The sequence below is a fragment of the Uloborus diversus genome, chromosome 3 (genome assembly GCF_026930045.1).
Source record: "Uloborus diversus isolate 005 chromosome 3, Udiv.v.3.1, whole genome shotgun sequence".
Lineage (NCBI taxonomy): Eukaryota > Metazoa > Arthropoda > Arachnida > Araneae > Uloboridae > Uloborus > Uloborus diversus.
This window is the reverse complement of record NC_072733.1, coordinates 81,343,063-81,361,044: the sequence shown is the minus strand read 5'-3', so window position 1 is coordinate 81,361,044 and position 17,982 is coordinate 81,343,063. Positions and strand designations below refer to the sequence as shown.

At 32.6% G+C, this 17,982-nt stretch overlaps 1 protein-coding gene across 1 annotated transcript in view; it reads left to right on the top strand.

Annotated features, from left to right (window-relative positions):
* The first annotated feature begins 5,415 nt into the window (after positions 1–5,415).
* Positions 5,416–17,982, top strand: part of LOC129218407 (uncharacterized) — a 63,957-nt gene continuing 51,390 nt past the window's right edge. The window contains exons 1-2 of the mRNA XM_054852659.1: positions 5,416–5,483; positions 5,795–5,874. Coding sequence (XP_054708634.1) covers positions 5,802–5,874 — 73 coding nt within the window. The 5' untranslated portion in view covers positions 5,416–5,483; positions 5,795–5,801. The remainder of the gene's footprint in view (positions 5,484–5,794; positions 5,875–17,982) is intronic.

Genomic DNA, 17,982 nt, shown 5'->3' with positions numbered 1-17,982 from the left:
TATTTGTCTTTCAGCCTTTCCCTTTCTTGCAGAGAAGTAAACATTGAATGGAAATTGACAACAGAAGCATTTGAATTGTTTCCTGATACGATTATCTTATCAACTAAACCTAAAAAGTGACGTAAATAACTCAGTGCGAAACTGATATTTTTGATATTTGATTTTGGTTTCATTTAATTAGTTAATTAATTTTATCTAATTTGTTTGTTGAAGAAACTAACTCTCCATTTATTATCAATGTTTAGGCTGCTTTCTTGAACTACAGTCGAACTCGCTTATAACGAGCCCTGATTTAACGAGAACCTGGATTTAGCGAGGAAATCAGAAATACTTGATTGGTACAATGTTAAGTCTATAGTAGCATAGCTCGTTTTTAACGAACAAACCCCGCTTAAAACGTGCAATATTTTTGTGATTCGTAAAATGTCTATTGACTTTTGGCTCAGCTTATCCTTTTTTGGTAATTTTCTTTAACATTTCACAGTCAATCAAAGTTAATGATAAATCATAAATCCTGAGAACAAGAGATGACAGCACATTTTTAATTTGTGGAGGAAAGAAACATAGAAAAATTATATATGTGTGAACATGAACATTCCTCAAAAGCAATGATATAAGAAAGGTACATTCAGACAGTTCAAAGTAAAGTAACCAACTTAATTGGTACTAAAGATAAAAAAGAAAGAAAAAAAGCAACCATGATGAATTTTTGTGATTTTTTTCACGAACTCGGTTTTTACGAGGACTCCGTTATAACGAGCAAACATCGCACTCCCTTTGCGTTCGTTATAAGCGAGTTCGACTGCACTTTTAGAAAAATGTAGCTTTAAAAATAGAAGTTAATTTAAAATAAATTTTAAAACCTAAATCGGAGTTTATATTTGAAGTTTTATTTTTGAGTCGTTCTTAATTTACATTGAGATTTCATGTGCTGAAAATGAAGAATTTTTCAAAAGTAAATTACTCATGCATATATTTTTGCCTTTGCAACCACTTTTGATGTAGCTTATATCAAAGTCAAGTAAATTTTTTAAACTTTACAAAAAACAAGAATTAAACACTTCTCCTTTTGACTGTCCAAGATGAAGTTTCGCTGAAATACGTACGTTATTTAGTACGACAATAGTGTTGTTCTCATGAGCAAATATTTTATAATTGTATTAGATTCTGTTAAAAATACTTTGATACATAAATTAGAACTTCTCTTTGATTGGACGGGAGGTTCTCCTATTGTGAGACTTCCAAATTTCCTTCGGCAAATTTGGAGACAATATAAAAATAGTGTGATTTTTTGTTAATGATTCCTAACGTTTCTTCTCATTAGATGTATGTATGTGCGACAACTCGTATTTTACGATACGATTAAATTCGGATTTTATTCGTTCAGTTGCGACTTTTGATGATTGGAAGTTCATCAAAAATAAGCTTACTAAAAAGGGATCTTTTGCTTTTTAGTAACGTAAGTTGAACTTTTTGACAAGTTTTTTTTTTTTTTTTTTAATTTTTTCAAGTTACAATGCCTAAAATATTCTGGACCGAAAAAAATTTAAAAACAAGCTTTGAGGCAGTACAAACTGGCACACTTAAAGTTCATGCCTGAAGCAGGCAATTCAATTTTCCAGAATCCAAATTGGGACATAGGCTGTAGAAAAAAGACTTTAAAAAGCTGACGGTGTGTTCAGTTTTCCAACTAGGTGCACAAAAGTTAGTTGTTCATTTTAAAAAACTTCAGGAAGCTGGATTTTTACCAAAGCAAAGTGATGTAAGGATGCTGGCGGACAATTTTGTTGAAGCGTTAGGTAGAAGCCACACATTCAATAAAGAAAAAAAAAGTGTAGAAAAAGCTTTGTTTTTTGCGTTTATACGAAGACATCCGGAGTTAAAAGCTAGAAAGCTCAAGGCACTAGCAGTGCTATTAGCAGAAGGTATGAATCTTTAGAAAGGGAAATCATATTTTACCTTGCTCAAATCAATATTGACAGAAAATCATCTTATAGCAAGATCTAGTCTTTTAGCAAAACAATATTTGAAGCTGTGACGAGATTGGAGTTTAATTAAACAATGACCCTGGTAAAGTGGTTACTGAAAAATGCAATAAAGATGTCAAGTTGTCACTAGTGTCAGAAAGGGGGAGACGGGGACTATATTAGTTTTCTACAATGCGGAAGGACATGACGACGATTGTGGACGATGAGAACTTCGACCCGATAAAAAGATAAAAGTTGAAATCAAGTTAGTCTAATTTTAAGTTAAACTTATTACAAAGTAACTTAATGTTACTTTGTAAACTTTTTGAAGTTCTTTGTTTGTTTCTTTTCCTCTTTTTTTACTTAAATGAAATGTATACTTCCTTTTTAAAATTTATGCATTTTCTGTTTCAACAATGATTAGGTTAAAATGCTTAAAATTCCACTATAATGATGTTTGTATAGAAAAACCGTACAATAATGTCCTTTTAAGTGTAATTATTGTTGTTAAGAATTTAATTGTATAGTTATCATATTGTTCAGAGCGATTTCTCCTACCCATGCGCTCAATCCCTATGAAAACAGATTGCACAAAACGCCTTCGTTGTTTCGTTACAACTGTTGCATTACATTAAAGCGTAACGGCAAAATAGCAATGAAAATGCATAATCAATAAATGATGTTTCAATTATACATGAATAGTTTTGCAAACATCGATAAACAGTGTTTTTACTATTGTTTTGAATTGTGCGCAAACACTCCTAGCTTTACCTCATGTTCAGTGATTTCTTTATTTATCAGTTTACTTGGTTTGTTTAACATGAAGGATAAACTAGATGAAGAACATTTATAAAATGAGTATTTAGAGGTTTCCTTTGGTTGTTCGTTTTTATAAGTTTATATAACTGCAGAATTTTTCCGGAGACAGCGGCTTATTTTATTTTATTCCGTGATACCTTTCGTTCCTGAAATGTCTTGCTGAGCCGTTAGGTAACAGAGGTTACAAACCATCTGGACGCATCTTTCTGTACCTTTATTTCATTGAGCAGAAAATATTAAGGATTTTTAGTAGCTACTTACTCAAAATTTATATTCCTTCATTATGCGATTTTTTGTGATTTTTTGTCAGGGGAAAAAAAGACCCTTAAAATCAAAAAATCTGCAAGAAAAATTGGAATTCTTTTTTTTCACAAGTAGCACCACTTTACTAAATTTATATCAAAAAAATCTATAACAGGAAAAAACAAATTTCACGTCTTTCTAAAAGCTTTGCTCAGAGTCAAAATAAACGCTAAATAGAAAGATACGGTCATTAATCGAGTTTCGCCTGACAGTTTAAAAAAGCCCCCTGTTTGAAAACTACTTTTATTTTTATGTGCGTCAAATACGCTTACAAAGAAAATATTTAAACAGTGTAGAAACTGTTTTATTTTCTGACACAAGCAATTACATCAATTGTCTTTCATCGCCAACTTACTATATATTCATGCATTTACAAACAATAAAATTAACTCAAAATTAATAACGGACTAATTAACTTACTTCATTCACACATATAGAACTTTCCTCCCGTAATTAAGCAAGCTTTTCCCACTCGTTACTCATAGAACTAATACATTTGAAGATGAATGATTTACATGCCATTTCCCGTCTTTTACCACTTTTTCTTTCGTTTATTAAAACATTATTTACTGTTTATCAATATTTACGAACGTTTTAGTAGCTTTGATGAAGCAAATGCCTTCTAATTCAGTTTTTTTAATCAAATATTAAAATATCATTCAAAGCAAATAGTTATACTAATAGCAAACTTTTTTCTCTATAATTGTACTTTCTAACTTTTTTTTTTTTTTTTTGCAATCCTTCCAGTTTTTGCAATGAAACTTTGTGGTTAAACTAAATATTTTCTTTAAAATAATTATAGTGTTTTTATTCATAAAAAATATCCAGATTGTTAAAAGTATTGTTCAAAAATACATTGAATTTATTCGCAAAAATAAAGGGGAAAAAGAGAGACAGAGAGAGAGCGAAACTGGGCTAAAAAAACCCTTCAAAAATAAATAAAAAATAAACATACAAATAAATAAAAAATATAAAAATAAATAAATAAATAAAGTTCAGAATAAAAGCAAATGAATAAATAAATAAACTTCAGAAAAAAAGTAAATAAATAAATAACTACATTGGTTAGATTAAAAGAAAAATAAACAAAAATATTAAAAATGGCATATTATTAAATCCTACAGAACATGAGTTGTAGTGATTACATAAAAAAAGATTGCCAACCTAGAAAGGGGGGGAGGAGGGGGGAGAGCTGTCTTTTGCTCATGCGTTTTTTTTTTCTCTTTTATTTTCATCTAAGAATATAACTAAATTACTTAGCAGTGGTAACATTGATTGTGAAATATTTGCTTCCAGAAATATAGAAACATATAAACAAATTAAACTTATTCCAATGAAAATGTTACATTTACAGGAATGACTTTACATTCAAATGAAGTTTTTTCTTATCATTTCTTAACGATAAAAATTTCAAAATTTTTGTTCAATCGCTAGTACAAATATGCCTCAAATATCGAAAGATATTTAACACATTTTTCTATTTATTTATCAATTTTGTTCGTTATACTGTTAGAAATACATAACGATATGCTTATTTAATGCTTTATCATTAAAATAAGTTCTGAGTAAAAACTGAGGAAAAAATATCTGTTGTTTTTCGTAGCAAATTAAGTTCTTCTATTTATTTATTTTTTTTTTCAATGAGAAAACAGACACGGAAAATAAAATTATGTTTCAATGTAACATAAAAAAATTTAGAAACATGTGCGATTCGCGATTGTTGTAAACATGTACTTAATATGCGGATAAAAAGTTAAAAGTTTCAGAATTAAAAGTTTTAAGAGGATTTTAGCTAACAAATTACAACATAAGGTTGAATAAACGCAGATAACTAATTTATCTCACGTACTTGACCTGGCAGGAAAAAAAAAAAGAAACTAAGTGCGTAATGTCCAAGAAATTGATTGAGTTTCGAACAACTACTGCGTTATCGTAAGATATTTTCGCATTAAATGTTGAAAATCCAGAAATAATGCTTAAAACTTGTATGGAACTTGGATACACAAATTATTTTGGCATACTTCCTCGACGACTTAATTGAAGTATGTAAAGAATAGGCGGAAAAATAAGTTGAAATCAAATTTCTAAGTTTCAGTTCGTAGTACCTTGTAATGAACCAATATATGGTGTTCAATCACAAGAGCAATATATCACTATTTGCGGTTGTCCGGAAATTCTACTGCAATAGAAAGAAGATTATTTCCAGCCATTCTTGGACATTGATTTTAACAGCTGCGCAGTTCCTCTCTGCGCAATTTGTAGATCCTTCTACTCGCTTACGTCATTGGAAAAGGCATTGCTTTTCATTTTCACTGCTTAACTTTTCTGCATCGTAGGAAGACGGTTCTTACAGTTACTTGAAAAATCAAACTTGATTATCACTAAGACAAACAGGTAAGGTTTTGAACTTATAGTTTAATTATTTTTCGCTGTATGAACAAAAACAGATTTTGGTTCTCTGCATTGCGGTAATATTTAAATGGGTCTTGATTATTCAAATAAGAATTTATTGACTAAAGAAAACTTTTAAGTTTTTGAATGACGTAATAACTCGTACTTAACGTATGTTGAAGAAATTTTCAAGAAACTGAAAATTCAAATATGACTTTGTCATGGCTGTGAATTATGTTCATTGTGCCATAAACATTGATGTGACTACTATTGATGTATAATACCTACTAATGATTTCTTTTGTTTTATTTCAGATTAAAGATGTATTGGAAAGCATTTCTGCTAATATTGTCCCTTCTTGTTCCGCAACATATGTTTTCTCCTGTTTCTAGTAGTAAGTTTCAAAATACTGAACACGTATATCATTTCACTCAGTATTACTACAGAAAACATAAATTCAAAGGCATTAATTTTTATACATGCTCACAACCCTAATGAATATCTTCAGTTAGATGTGCAAAAATATAATTTAACTGTAATAAATATTCAAAATTTAATGTAAAACTCAGTGCTTTGAGTTTCAAAAATGACCAAAATTGAAAGGATCATTTAGATTTCTCTTTATGTTTTCTGTAACTTGTAACTTTATAAAGTCCTTCAATTGTATGATAAGCAAATGCATGTAAATATATGCAGCAGTATCAGTTGATCAATGATTTAATATAAATATTTAAATATATATTTAAAAACGGATAGGGTAAGTGCATCTCGGTTCAAAAACATCTTGAAGCCAATTACAATGATATTAATATCCATCGAAATAAATATATCTACTTTAAATTGAAACATGATGCATTTCCGTGTTCGCTTAGCTTTCAATTGAATATGGGAATGCTTCATGCTTCATTTTGAGCTATATGTACATCATTTTTTAGCAATATTACATCATTGTGGCTGATATCAGGGTTCTGATTGACCACAAGTGCACTTAACCTACTACATATTTATCTTATTACCTGTTTTCATACCATATTGAACATACTGTAACACAATCTCCAAGAAATAAGGTTAAATCAATGTAGAGTAACCTCTCATTATATCTCTCTTGTCGGGGGACAACAAAAAAGTGCGATATAACTGAGATCATTAAAAGTAATGATTTTATTAACTAACAAAGAAATGACATGTGAACCTACCAAGAGATTAGTTTATTATCACAAGAGGTAGATTTTCTACCTCTAATTAAAAAAACAAAAGAAAATAAGCGTACTATTTGTAAAAAATCCATTGTTCTTTAGGTGGAATACGAATCAGTGGCAACATAAGCTGCAGTGAATTAAGTGTATGGAAAACATACTAGTTTTGTTCTTTGATTAAAAAAAGATACCCTCTCTGAGAGATGTAACTTTTTTTTTTTTTTTTTTTTTGATGTTAAACATTTTTAAACATACATTTCGTGTGACAAAGAAAAAGCACGAAAAATCCGAATGAGCGATATAACGAAGCGCGATGTAACGAGGGATTACTGTATCATGATGTTCATTACTAATGCAGTTGCTGAAAAATGCCAATTATCAGTTTAAAATATTTTTTAAAATGAGAAAAGTATATTTGCTATTTATGAGTTAGTCTGATACTTCGAAAAAAAAAACACATTTAAATACATTTTCTTGTATTACTTATCTAAAATATTGCAACTAGGCTAAAATGTTCATGTCTAGCAAAAGTTTGTATACATTGAGTTTGTTGATACACAAGTAATTTGTATGCCATTTGACTATTTTAACAATGCTTTTTTTTAACAACATTTTTCTATCAAGCGAAAAAAGAATTATGATCATGAAGAGATATCCTATAAGAGATTTTCCTATTTAAATCATACATTATAGTATAATAATTTCAAATACATTTTCAATTGTGAATATTTTTTTTTTTTAAGTATTCCGTTAACACTGGTGTCATAACTGTTGTATTGCGTCAATGGTAGCAATTATATTGACAAATATAGAGCATACTATATTTCGTTCGGTAAATATGATTTTAAAATGCCATCCGTAAACTTTGCCTCATTATATGTAGAAATAAGTTTTGTATCAAGTTACAAACGGAACTCATGAGTTTGAACTTGTGAGGTTTCATGACTTATAGAAATTATGAACAACGAAGGTAAATTCTGTAGACAAGTTCCTTAAATTAAATGTAACTCAAGTCGCTATTAGAAGTGTAGGTAATACACGCGCAAATTATATTTAGATTGCTCCTAAGTTTAATAACATTCAGATATTGATTACTCCGTGTAAAGTTTTGGACAGTTTCCCAGGTCAACTTATTCTTCATTCTTTCTATTGATTACTTTCATTTTATACGCTCAATATTATTTCTAGCAGCTGTTACATCTGGGAAACAAGATTGAAAAAAATATCATGTAACTGCTTATGAAAACAGGAAATGTTCTTAAAAATAATATATTTTCAGATAAAATGCCGCTGTAAATAGTCCCAAATTTTAATACTTACTTTCAGTATATTAATACTGTTTTTATTTCGAGGAAAAATTACTAAAATGCTGAACAAAAAAGCTTACACTCCAAGAAAACGAATAATTTTTAGGAAATTATTTTCAAGATCAGTGTAAGAAAATCTGACTTCTGTCAGTTTTTCATTTGATCCGTGTTATGCAAAATTAGAAAAAAAAAATCATATTTTCATAGAATTTTTCGTAGAACTGTTACTTCTCCCTTTATATTAAAAAAAGCCTAATAATTTCCTCCTTTAATGCACTATTTTTATATTACTCAAATTTTTATTACTTAGCATGCAATATAGTATCCGTTAATAGAAATTACGTGGTAAATGTGGCTTTTTCTTGAAAATATTTTTTTTCCAAAATTTTATGGAAATTCTACTCTTATATTGAGATATTATTACTCGCATATTATGTTATTAAAGAATACAATTTCGATATTATAATAATTATATTATATTCTGATACATTTTATAAATTTCAAATCATCAACTTGTTTATTCATTGCAACACTCCAACAATTAATTTTAATGAACAATATTAAGAGAACGTGAAAACTTGAATCGTTAAAATATTTAGCTAAATATTGGGTTGTTCGGAAAGTCATTTCGTTTTTTTTGGGGAACATGAAAGACAGTTTTCGTATAATGAATAAATATTTTATTAAATTATATATTGGCCATTCTGGTCCAACACCTTTTGCCATCTTTCTGGCAGTAACATAATTCCCTCTCATAAAAGTTTTGGTCCTTGCTGGCAAAAAACTGGTTCAGGTGGTTTTTGACATCTTCATTTGAGGTAAAGGTTTTGCCATCCAAAAAATTTTGCAGGGACCGGAACAAATAGTAGTCGGAAGGCGCCAGATCTGGAGAATATGGTGGATGTTGCAATACGTCCCATTCAAGCTGTAAAAGTTTTTGGCGAGCGACCAAACTTGTGTGAGGTCTCGCATTATCCTGGCGGAACACTACACCCTTCCTGTTGATTAATTCGGGCCTCTTCTCTTTAAGTGAATCATTCAATTTGTCCAGCTGATGACAATAGACTTCTGAATTAATCGTTGTATTGTCCGGCAAAAGCTCAAAAAAAAAAAAAACCATTCCTTTGACATCCCACCAAACGGAGAGCATCACCTTTTTTTGGTGAATGTTGGCTTTTGACACGCTTTGAGCCGGTTCATCTTTTCTGCTCCATGACCTCTTGCGTTTAACATTGTTGTATACAACCCATTTTTCGTCCCCAGTAATAATCCGCTTCAAAAATGGATCATTTTCTTGACGTTTGAGGAGCGAATCACACGCGTCAACGCGACGACACAAATTTCGCTCCGTAAGGACATGGGGCACCCACACATCGAGCTTCGAGGTTAAGCCCATGCCTTTCAAATGGCCATAAACAGTCGAATTCGACAAATTTAATCTCTCACCGATCTCTCGTGTGGTTATTCGCCGATTTGCATCAACTAATGCCTTTATCGCATCTTTGTCAGCTTCGACCGGCCTTCCAGATCGTGGTGCATCTTCGACATCAAAATTGCCGGATCGAAATTTTGCAAACCAGTTCTGGCACTGGCGTACTGTTAACACGCCTTCTCCATACACATCCGTCAATTTTTTTCTCGCTTGGACAGCATTTTTACCTTTTCTGAAGTAAAAAAGTAAAATATGACGAAAATGCTGCTTATTGCTCTCCATATTTAAAAGGGCACCAACCAAAAACTACTGCGTAGAATTAATAGAACTTTTTCACACACAAGCCTTGCAATATCAGCTCTCAAGACATATAATGGTTATGCGGCTTAAGTGTGAAGTTGGTTTCGAAAAAACGTAATTAAGTCCTCTGACGGGAAAAAACGAAATTACTTTCCGAACAACCCAATAAATTAAAGTGGCGCGCTACAGTCCATGTGGGACAAAGCTCACCGTGCCCAACTCAGCTGTAGTGACCGAGGGCGCTGGGTGCAAAGGTTCACCTCAAGTGTTCAGTTCCCAAGCACGCTTGGTGCTCATTTTATCAAGCCACTAAATGGATAAAAAAATCTAGTGTCAACCGTGTCTATCCCGAGAAACGAATCCAGGACTGCGGTGTGGAAGAGCGAAGCGCTTTCACTAAGCCAGTGGGCTTCATTTAGCTAAATAGAAACTCAAAAATAGGAGGACAAATCGCTCACTCCTTTCAAAACCGTCATATCTCAAAACTTAACAATTTTGAGCTATGCCTTTTTTTGACCTGCCATAAATGAGTAGTATATATCTGCAAGACCTGCATCTCTATATACAAAATACAAATACAGATGTGACGACCAGCAACAGGCTCTGGGTCCAGCTAGACTGGTCCTAGTCAATTTATTAGTCCTCATTGAAGATCAATAGCCCTCTCAAAGTTATCCACCCCCTTGCTCGCCGTTAGAGAGCAAAAGTATCGAACTTGCATTTTCAAGTAATTTTGGAATGTTCTTTTCAAGAATGTCACATCTTGGGTTGTGCTTGATACATACCTCTGTGCCTTAGAGGGAAAGATGATATTATTCACTCCGAAAACAGAATTGAACGCAAAAAAAAAAGAGCATTTTACATTCATATTTTTTTAATCAAGAACGCAGTATTTGCATTTCGGTCGGTATTGTAAGGCGAACAATTAGAAACAATTATGGCATATTTTGAGACATTTCAAATAGTATCTTTGAAATTTAGTGCAAGAACGCCAAAAATAAAACGTAACTTTTTCAAACTTACACCTTTTACACTGCTTCTTCATGAAACAGAGAAGAAACACCAGATTTTCATGAGAAAGACCTTATGCGTAAAAAAAAGTTCAACCAGTGGCTTGAAATGTAGTTTTATTTCATTATATCTTATTTTTAATTTTTAACATCGTTCTCCTGAAAAATCACATTTTTTGAGATATGACGTTATTGAAAGAAGTGAGCGAAATAGGAACAACAGTAATTCGAGTGGAATAGGCCATGTCCCATTTCTCCCACAGTGATGGTGTCCCGTTTTACCCATTGGAGGAGTTTTTTAAAAAATGTTATAGTTTTCACTTAAAGCATGCTACATTTAGGATTAATTTGACTTTAAGTTTTCAAATCATACATCTTAGAACTTTTTATTATTTATAACATTTTTATTTCACAAGAAACACACCAGAGAAAATCATTAAAAAAATAAGAACTTCTGCTTACTTCAGATAGATAGAAATAATGTTTTCTGCCTTAACCACAAACTATTTCGTGTACCAATTAAAATCAAACATAAGTCTACACTCTTTTTAAAAAATTCTGAAATTTTACGGTAAAAATTACTTTTATCTATAATGTCAGTAACTTTTACCGTAAAATCTTATTTTATTTTAAAATTTAACGAGAATTAAAAAACGCAACATACGAGCTTCAGGTTCGACTTGGGACCTTCGTATATCAATTGGGGCACATCGAGAAAAGGAAATACGGTGGTATCTGCTTCGCACTATTAGTCACGTGGCGTATCGATTGGCGCTACAATCGTTTATTTGTTTCGGTAAAATTTACTGTAAATATTTACTGTACTGTAAACACTCCATTTTACAGCAATATTTACCATAAAAGTTTCCTGAATTTTTAAGTCTATGGATGCTCCTTGCCTAGAGGGAAAACTAGAAATATTTTTAAATATTTTATTTAGATATAAATATAAATACAAACACAAATGTGACGACCAGCAACAGGCTCGGGGCCCAGCTAGGCTGGTCCTAGTCAATTTATTAATCCTCATTGAAGATCAATAGCCCTCTGAAAGTTATCCACTTCCTTGCTTCAGTACCGCCTCTTCCGGTAAGCTGTTCCAATTGCCCACGACCATGCTAAAGTAGTAGTTTTTCCTGATTTCCAGGTTAGCCTGAGATTTAAATAGCTTAAAACAATGACCTCTTGTCCTCCTTTCCGTGCAATGCAGGTTTTTCATGCCACCCGCAGACCTCCGTTCCTCCAACTCTCCCCCATCTGCAATATACGGATTTAAACCATTTACCTTCTAAACCCGAGTTACCGTTAGGTCATGAGTCGAGTAATGTTGCTTTGCTTTTCCTTAAAAAATGCTTCTAAGAGCTTTTAATTTAGTGTTTATAAGGTAATGACTTGAAATCAAAAATATGATTACTGTGAGGTAAATGATTAAGTGGGTTTAGTGAATCGCGGACAAATGTGATGTACATCAGGCGTTTTACATCACTTTTTTCCACAGGTTCACCAATCCTACTAATTGTTTAGTTTCATCACTTGACTAACGTTCTCTCATATGATATTTGCTTCACATCAACTTTTAAGCCCTTTTGAAGCTCTGTCAAAACCATGTTTAGAATTAGACGCATCTGTACTGTACTTTTTTTTAACTGATATGTTTTGATATTTACATACAGAAGTAATTGATAAAAGGAAAGAACGTTAAACTGATAATGCTTTAAAGCAAAAACCAGTGCCCTCAAATACGAAGCCAATAAAATCCATCTCAAAAATTGATACCATTACATTTTTGTTCATTCAGTAGAGCAATTTTCATTACAAAATTTGTTTCAAGTACTTGCTTTTAAGGTTCGCAAAGTGAGTAAAATCACTGTAATACTGAAACAAGCTTCGTCCAGTTCCTTGGACATTTTGATTCCTGGAAATGAATAGCAAAATAACTTGGAAGATTTAACTTTATGAATTCTTGTTAGCGAATGAAATCATATTTCTTTCTTTCTTTTTTACTTCCTTTTACAAAAAAGAAAGTATTGTATTCGCAAAAAAAAATTTCACTCAAAAATCGGCCTTAATTTCCATTTTTCTCACCACCGATTGAATGTTGAGTTTTTTTTTCGACCCGATCACACCTAGGAACGCACAGACACCGGAAATATCCATTTTGACGACCCATGGATTTTTTTTTTATTACTTTTGCTAGATTGTTATTTTCATTTTTTCTGATGACTACCTTTTTTTTGTTACTTTTTGAGTATACAAATATCATTCAGATTATCAAATGCTTTTATTATTAATAGTGAAAAAACAACCCAACATTCCCTAATTTTCAACAAACAGAAAGTTTCCATTTGGTAAACTTTTCTAATTTTTGCCTCAATAACTAGAAAACTAATTGAAAAGCTTTTAGCTCCACTAAACAACCATCTGTCAATTCAACCATACAATTAACCCGTCTACGCAATTTATGTCTCGACCTTTGTGAGAAATGTGAATTGCTCCGAGGAAAATATTTTTGAGGATAGATTTATTATAGGGGAAAATATATCTCCTCCCGCATATATTTCTTCCCAGATATTTGCCTTTACATCTGGGAAAAAAAGAATGCTCAAGTTGGAGACTTAATGAACGTCATTTGAATGCAGGGCCTGATCAACGCACGGTCCGGCGGGTCCGCGGACCTGGGCACCACAAATTTAGGGGCACCAAAATAGCCTAGCCTGAATTCACTTACTTCCTTTTTTTTTATTGAGCAATCACGATTGCTTATTGCTTTCATTTGACTGTTTTTGACGTGCTAACATTTTATTCTCTCACCGCCACCCTCCGCACCATCACCGTCGACCGGCTCCTCACGATGCTGCTCCTATAGCGAAAGAAGCCGTCTCTAGGTTGCATCCATGTCCTACACACACGCGCATACGTACACAACTACAAACAACACGCACACATACACACATACACCTACACACACATACACACATACATCTACACACACATACACACATACACCTACACACACATACACACACATACACAAACACATACACACATACAGACACCTACACACACATACACATACCCCCACACATACACATTCATACACACAACTACCCACACACTTATGCCAGCATGCAGGCACAAACACACATGCCTACACACACATACACATACCCCCCACACACAAACACACATGCCTACATACACACACTCGTGATTGCGAAAAACATAATTTGAATTCAAGATATCAAAATTCAAATTAATTTTTCCTTTTTTTTAAGCTCATTTTACTTTTTCTCAACTTTAAGGGAGAGGAGGCTCAATTTTTTTTAAAAATCAGCTCAAAACCTCTTAAAGTTAAAAGCATTTCGCATAAAGAAGTCGTTGTCCCTTAGCTCTGGAATTTCAAAATAATTACTCGGATGACATAGATGAACATTTTCCAGAAGAATTAACATACTTTCAAATTTTTGCAAAAGGTAACCCTTCTCCTGGAGAATGTTTTAAAAGGATAAGATCATTAAACATTACACATACATTTCCGAATGTGGATTCACCCCTGCAGCTTCTTACCTTGCCTATCAGCAGCTGTTCCAGTGAACGTTCCTTTTCATTTTTGAAAAGAATAAAAAATCATTGGAGAAGCTGCGTTTCTCAGGATAATTTACAGGCGTTTTCCTTATTGACCATTGAAAATTCTGTGACATCAAACATAGATTTCAATTATTTGATCGACACATTTGCCTCTGTTAAAGCCAGAAAGAAGCTTTTTTAAAGCTCGATGTCAGAATTAGTAAGATTTTTTTTTTTTGCAGTTTTAAATTTTTTTTAACTCTTTTCCGCCATAAGAGACAATTTTAACTGTGATTAGTTTGGTGACTATCAAGTGTTTGGTATTCAAATCCCAGATTTCCTTTTAAATGTAGTTTCTAGTATTTAAGTTTCTAGTATGAAACATTGACTTTAAAATTGTGCGGATTTTCTCATGTGGGGGGTGGGGGGCACCAACATCTACTCAGGACCTGGGCACCGGTTTGGCTTGATCGGGCCCTGTTTGAATGAACTTAATAAGGTCAATCTCGACTGTAATAAACTCATCAGCAAGAGAGTGAATGATGTTTTTATTCTAATGCGGATAAATATACAGTCAAGCCCACTTATTAGAATATCGGTTAAAAGAATATCCCGCTTAATATATTACATTTTTAATGTACCAAACCAATGTAATGTGTTATTTTGATCCTGGTTAATGGAATATACCGTTTATTAGAATATTTTTTGATGGCATTCCATTAAGCGGGTTCTTCTCAGCAAGTTAGCTGACATTGGAATAGGAGGAAAAACTTTACTTTGGGTTAGAAATTGGCTTACTGGTAGGAAGCAAAGAGTAGTTGTGAGAGGAAATCATTCTAATTGGAGTGATGTTTTAAGTGGGGTTCCTCAGGGATCAGTTTTAGGGCCTCTTTTGTTTATTATATTTATGAATGACATCAATGAAAATATTTCTGGAAGCATGAATTGTTTTGCTGACGATGTAAAAGTTATGGGGATTGTCGAAAATGAAGAACAAGTAAAACAGCTGCAAGAGGATTTAGATCATATTACGGAGTGGGCAGATAAATGGGGTATGGCAGTTAATGTAGGGAAATGTCAAGTGCTACACTTAGGTAATGGAAATAAGCGTATGAGATATCGTTTACAGGGTTCAGTCATAAATCAGGCAGAAAATGTTATGGATCTGGGTGTCTTTATAAATCAGGACTTCAAGTTTAGTCAACAGTGCAGTATTGCTAGTAACAAAGCCAACAAAATGCTTGGGTTCATCAATAGATCTATTTCAAACAAATCTAAGAAAGTTCTTCTGCCTTTATATAGGAGTTTAGTAAGACCTCATTTGGAGTATGCTGTTCAGTTTTGGTCGCCTTATCTGAAGAAAGATATTTTTGTATTGGAAAGGGTTCAAAGAAGGGTAACTAAATTAGTAAGGGGACTCTCAGATTTAGATTATGATACCAGACTTAATAGGCTTAACATGTATAGCCTGGAGCAAAGGAGAGTCAGAGGGGACATGATTCAGTTATTTAAATTTATCAAAATGAAAGATGTAAATGGATTAAATTTTTGCGGGGAAAGCAGGACAAGGGGTCATTGTTTTAAGCTATTTAAATCTCAGGCTAACTTGGAAATCAGGAAAAACTACTACTTTAGCAGGGTTGTGGGCACTTGGAATAGCTTACCGGAAGAGGCGGTAATGAGCAAGGGAGTGGATAGCTTTAAGAGGGCCATTGATCTTCATTGGGGACTAATTAATTGACTAGGACCAGCCTAGCTGGGCCCAGTGCCTGTTGCTGGTCGTCACATTTGTATTTGTATTTGTATTTGTATATATAAAAATCTCGTGTCACGATGTATGCTCGGGGTAAGCTACGAAACTACTCAACCGATTTATATAAAATTTCATACCTATGTGCTATTTGGTCCAACTTAAGAGATACAACTTTAACATCGTTTGACTTGCTGCTAAAAACACTATACTAAAAAAAAAAAAACTCAAAACGTCACTTATTATTACTTTTCTGGATTTTACAGGTTTTTATTCACTTCCCGAGAAAATTAACTATCTTTTTCAAAACGTTTCCTGAAATGCAGATTTCTCACCGTTGTGAAAAGTATTTTTCCCCACCAGTATTAAGATTAACTGAACGTAATAAATAGGTGTATCGGTTTCAGCTCAATGACAATTCATCTAGATTGACTCAGCTCCCAACGAGAGTAGAAAGATATCTGTATCACGAAACTTTGCAAGAATTGCAGATGAGTTACATTCGAGCTATTTGCTTGAGAGTCTGTTTTAGCGTTAGCAATGATTGTATTAATGCGTTGAGAGATTTCTCGGAACAGCAGGAAGGTGCCAAGCAATTATATAAAACCCACGTTAGGCTTCTCTGAAAGTGCCAAACACATAACTGGCTTTAAAATGTAGACTACTGAATTCTTCAAAAAGATTCCAGAATAATTTCTGGATGTTTACTGAATTTAATATGAGAACACTTCTTTTCTTTCTTGATGAGAACTGAGTAAATTTCTCTCTACAAAATCCTTTTTATTTGGAAGATCTTCAACGGGGAACTTAACGGTAGTATTTCGTTGGTATTTTAAACACATTTTTATGTAAGAATTGAACAAATACTTTTGTGTTTCAAGGGTAAAAGAATATAAAGCAACGTAAAAAGGCACAACTATGCCGGAAAACTGCGTAACTTTTGCAGTTTTCCTGCCGTTTTTTGCAGCTTTTCTGCAAATTTGTGCCTCTTTACGTTGTCTTACATTCTTTTATATGTTTACGTAGTTTAAATATTATTTACTTAATACTCTGCGAGAGAAATTTAATTCTTTACAACTGAAGATCAAAGTAGGAAGACTCTGTTCAGACAATTTTTTTTCGGGATACATTTTCGACATGCAATGTGTACAAACAATGTCTTTAGTTTGATACGATCTAGAGACCATTTTCTTTACAACTCGAAATTACCTTAGGATCTAGAGAAGAAATTCAAAGCTGTTTTTCATTCAAGGTCTGAATATTCATCCAAAGCCTGAATGCTCATTCAAAGTCTGATTGAAAATTCAAGCGAGATGCCTCAAAGATTACTTAGCAAAACAGTTTCCGAGTACAACAAATTCCACTATGCATTATTTACTGTAAAAAGAGTTGTTCAAGGAATATGAGTCAGAATACTGATAAAAAATAAATAACTGCACTTAAAAAATGCTCTTTCGATTAGGTTATATAAGGTAGTGATTTTCTCAAACTAGTCTTACTGCCACTACACCCGCGCAAAAAGTGCGTTCTAAAGTGCTTCTTTTGAAAATCGGATTTCAAGATCAAAATTGAACCAGGAATTGGATAGGAAGTGTTCAATCTAAAGGCAGCTCTTTATGGAAAGTTGAATTCATATTTTCTAAAGTATGTTTTTGGAAGAAGTAAAATTAACTTTATTCTGATCTGAGAAAAAATTGAATGAATTTCTTATATTCATTTATTTACAAGAATATATACGTCAGGCATTTCTTGAGATACAATTTGCGCAGTTATACAGATTTCTTGTGTAACTTGAGTTTTGCATTTGTCTTGAATACGTAAAGTAAATAACAAAAGAATTGGTAAAGTATGAGCTAGTATTGGGAAAAATGCGAAATTATTCGTTTTTTAAAGATAAAAATATTTGCATTGCTAAGAGAATATATAGATTTGATAATAAA